The 4,145-nt window shown below is 29.8% G+C and overlaps 1 protein-coding gene across 1 annotated transcript; it reads right to left on the reverse strand.

Moving 5' to 3' along the window:
- Positions 1–1,175: 1,175 nt before the first annotated feature.
- LOC145117171 (F-box protein At4g09920-like) lies at positions 1,176–3,376 on the reverse strand. Its single transcript, XM_079053472.1, has 3 exons — positions 2,431–3,376; positions 1,748–1,894; positions 1,176–1,531 (listed from the first exon to the last, which is right to left on the reverse strand). Exons 1-3 carry the CDS (start codon positions 3,316–3,318, stop codon positions 1,346–1,348), a joined length of 1,221 nt encoding a protein of 406 aa, XP_078909598.1. The 5' UTR covers positions 3,319–3,376; the 3' UTR covers positions 1,176–1,345.
- Positions 3,377–4,145: the final 769 nt, after the last annotated feature.

Consider the following 4,145-nt stretch of genomic DNA (forward strand, 5'->3'; position numbering starts at 1 on the left):
ATTCTATGTATTTTCCAAGAATGTATTCTATGTATTATGCAAGATTGTGTTCTATATATTCTACCAGAATGTATTGTATGTATTCTACCAAAATGTATTCTATGTATTCTGCCAGAATGTATAAATTTATAGGAATTGCAAGTAACATGCTTTTAACCATTCTTAGTTTTTGTTGCATTTGTGATAGGAATGGTCGAAAGAATGGCTTAAAGACCTGATAAGAATGACTTGAAGAATGAGTCAAAGATTGATCACACTCACAGTTTAAGAATGTTCTTATTTTTTAAGAATTACACTTGTATTTATTCATTAATTCTATATTCAAGAATGCTGATTTTTTATGATATCATTTTAGAATATGTATAAATATATTAAAATGTATAAGGCTATTAGTATGTAAGAATATATATGAATTTGTATTTAAGTTCGAATGTATATAAAAATATTAAAATGTTGTTATTCTTCAACCGGGGGTTCAAGAATTCTATTATTCTTCATTAATATTCTAATAGAATAAAACTTTGAAAGAACATCATTCTAACAAAAAAAATTCTTACGGAATAAAATCGATTATGTTTACAAATTATGTTTAAAATTAAATTGAATTAATTTAAAAAATTCAAATTTTTAAAATCAGAAGTATTAATTATCCCTAACAATCTGAAAATTTCCTTTTTTAAATATAGTTAATTGTCCAAAATACCCTTATGCTGAAATTTGTATGATTATATGATACATGTTACCCTATTGTATTATAATGGACTCTCAAATTATGATCATTGATTCTATTCCATCTGTGGTCCAGATCTATGCATTCTGGTACACAATAGTTAGTAAAAACAAAATAACTAAGCCTATATATATATATATATATATATATATATATATATATATATATATATATATATATATATATATATATATATATATATGATACAATTGGTGGTGTTGTGGTTACATATTTGTATAGTTTTTATAGCAGAATATGAACAAAATATATATATATATATATATATATATATATATATATATATATATATATATATATATATATATAGAGAGAGAGAGAGAGAGAGAGAGAGATGTTACAATTGGTGGTGTTGTGGTTACATATTTGTATAGTTTTTATAGCAGAATATGAACAAAATTGTAAAACCAAACAAGTATTTTCTAGTTTACGTTGAAAATGAAACAAAAATCCAAATCCAAAAAGCTTCCACATAGGACCAGGAAATCTAGTTACTCTATCACATGGATAGGTTGGTACTCCTAGCTTACAATTTACCAGAACTCTCGTAACAATAGTTCTTCAAAAGAGTAATCAATTTGACAATTACCTTCATAGTCAATAATCAGTGAACCCAGCTTGGTTACCCCAAGTGAAAGAAAAATACAATATACCTTCAAACCAATCTATAACTAGTTTTGGCTTTTCTCTATTCAATTCCAAAAACTCCACCCTTTTTACATCAGGAGTCATGATTCTCCTTATTCCATCTTCATCCAAAAACTCGTGTTTTTCATTAAAATCCTAGATCATCGAACAAAAGCATAAGTTATTCATGCTGAGGTGCAAAAATCCAAACAAAGGTTTTGAGCTCTTGAAAAATATATTTATTGGCTCAATTTAAGATAATGTGAGCAATTTACATTGCACAATACATCAAGGAAACAGAAAAGTGAGCCACCATGCTTCAAGAATGTGATACATAAAAAAATTAAAAATGACAATTTGGTATGAGAATACCTCTGTAATGATCAACTTGAGATTCTCCAGTTTTGGACAATATTTGAGAATTTGGATCAGTTCATCGACAGTGAAGGCACCCATAGCTGTTTTAAGCAACACGGTCTTCAAATTAGGTAGAGCCAGATCACATGCACCATCAATGCACTACAATAAGGACAGCAAGTAAGTGATACAATGAGCATGTAGGTACTTGATTAAGAGTATATATAAATACAAAGTTTGGAAAGATCGAGAAATGTATATAAACTGAGCCATGCCCTCCATCTGTCCAATAAAATTTTCTAACATATTTCAGTTCTTGGAATACTCAAGGTAAAAGTACATATTTCAGCCCTTATAAGCTATAGATTTTGATGTACAACATTCCACAACTTTCTTTGGGTATTTCTACATTAAGTAAAAAAGAAACACCCATATAGTTTTTTTTTACCATATTAAGCTATGATCTCATTAAGTAAAAAGAAAAGAAACAACACTTCAAAACTTAATGTTCTAATCTTTTTATAATAGAGTGATATCTATTCACATTTTCAGTTACATAAAATGGATACTTAAGAAGGGTCAAGCTTAATTAAAGGTTGGTGCCAAATGGAACTTCCACATTTTGCAGTCTTTTCTGATTACATTGCAAATTTTTTAACCGAAATGAAGAATTGTGTATAAAGAGAATAAGCATCTACCTTACAGAGGAAGTAAAGGTTCTTCCAAAAAGGTTTGACATGAGAATTTCCATGAAACAGCACAGGTACGGTGTTGCCCTCGAACATAGCCTCAATCATAGCTTGCTTTAAGGAGTCTAGACGTTCAAAGAACAAATTACATGCTATATCACCCTCTAAACACAAATCCACCAATTTTGGGCAAGAAATCTTAATGTCACAACGGCGCCTGTCTTCACAGTAAATATTCAGCGTTTTCAGCTTTGGACATGAAATACAAAGAAGATCAATTTTGCTTAGCACACAGTCCGACAAAGTCAGATCCTCAAGCAAATGGCAGCTTGCGAGAAAATCTTTTACTAAATTAGCGTCTTGCAATAAGTCAACATTAGACAACGCAAGAACCCTAAGTGCCGGAAATCCCTTAAACTTCGGCAAACTTAGACAACAATAGCCCAAATCTAGCCTTAATATCTCTAAGGAACTGCAAGTTACCAGACAATGGGGTAACTCGAAAGCTTCAGCATTCTCCTTAGTGCAAACCATCAAGTCAAGTTGTTTGACGTTTCTCGTGACTGCCATATGAATCCACCGCCAGACTGTGGACATATTGTAATAACTATCACAACATAGACGAAAACTATCCAAATCTACGGTTTTGCTTGCTAAAACCCAATACACAAACTCTTTGAATTTACTTTTTTTTAATTTTTCTCCTTCCGTTATCTCTACAGATGGAACTGCAGTCCACAAATTCCTCCATCGTCTGGACAAAATGCTGCTTCGAATTGCTTTTTTTGTGGATTTAAGACGCAAAAGAATCAAAACAAGAATAGCATCCGGCATGTTACTGATCAAATCGACCCCATCTTCGCATTTTAATGCCTTTGGTGGCTTGGATTTCTTCATGCGTTGATGTGAATCAGAAAGTATTCAGAAGAGTTCAATTGATATCTGGTCGTAGGTGTAAGGGTGTAGGTTTTGCATTGAAATATCTCTCATAAATTCAAGAAATATAAAAACTCTTTGGTGTTAGAATTTTTATTTTTTTGGTAAGAAGTTAATGTGCCAAACGATTTTGGTAAGATAAATTTAAATGATATTACGTTTATAAAAACTCTTTGGTGTTAGGATTTTTATTATTGGTAGGATGTTAAATGCGCCAAACGATTTGGTAAGATAAACTTAAATGATATTATTTTAAGAGATTTTTACATCTATTTCTCTTTAGAGTCATTTATGTTTGGTTTGTCAAAGATTTGGAATATTTATAGCAATTTACGTATCTTAAAATCATTTTTCTATAAATAAAATATTTTTAAAATCATGTTTGTTTTGAAAAAGATTTGAAATATATATTTCTTTAAATAAACTTTTTTTTAAATCATTATACTATATACAGTTGCCACCCTCTACTTTGTAGAATGACAATTTCCACCTCTATACTTTGCAAAATGTTATTTTTACCCCTCAAATTTGACCATCAATATTTTTCACCCCTCTACTTTTTAAAATATCAATTTCCACCCCTATTTTTTTTATAAAATGTCACTTTTACCCCCTCAATTTAGAACTTCCTAAGATATCACTTTCACCCTCTCTATTTCTTAAACTTTTGTGTTTCCCCAGTAGTATATATAAATATTTTTAAATAAATAATTATAATCTATGCAACACACGAATATTCGTCTAGTTTGAATATATAACAAAAAAAAATTAGAGATATTATTGATATT

Source organism: Lactuca virosa, chromosome 5 (genome assembly GCF_052849685.1).
Source record: "Lactuca virosa cultivar CGN04683 chromosome 5, Lactuca_virosa_CGN04683_v6, whole genome shotgun sequence".
NCBI lineage: Eukaryota > Viridiplantae > Streptophyta > Magnoliopsida > Asterales > Asteraceae > Lactuca > Lactuca virosa.

Bases quoted from the DNA above. Each gene is read 5' to 3' on its own strand.
- LOC145117171 (XM_079053472.1), bottom strand. From the start codon at position 3,318: ATGAAGAAATCCAAGCCACCAAAGGCATTAAAATGCGAAGATGGGGTC. The intron at 1,895-2,430 runs GTAGATGCTTAT...TCCTTATTGTAG, and splicing joins ACCTTTACTTCCTCTGTAAG to TGCATTGATGGTGCATGTGA. The intron at 1,532-1,747 runs GTATTCTCATAC...TCGATGATCTAG, and splicing joins TCAAGTTGATCATTACAGAG to GATTTTAATGAAAAACACGA.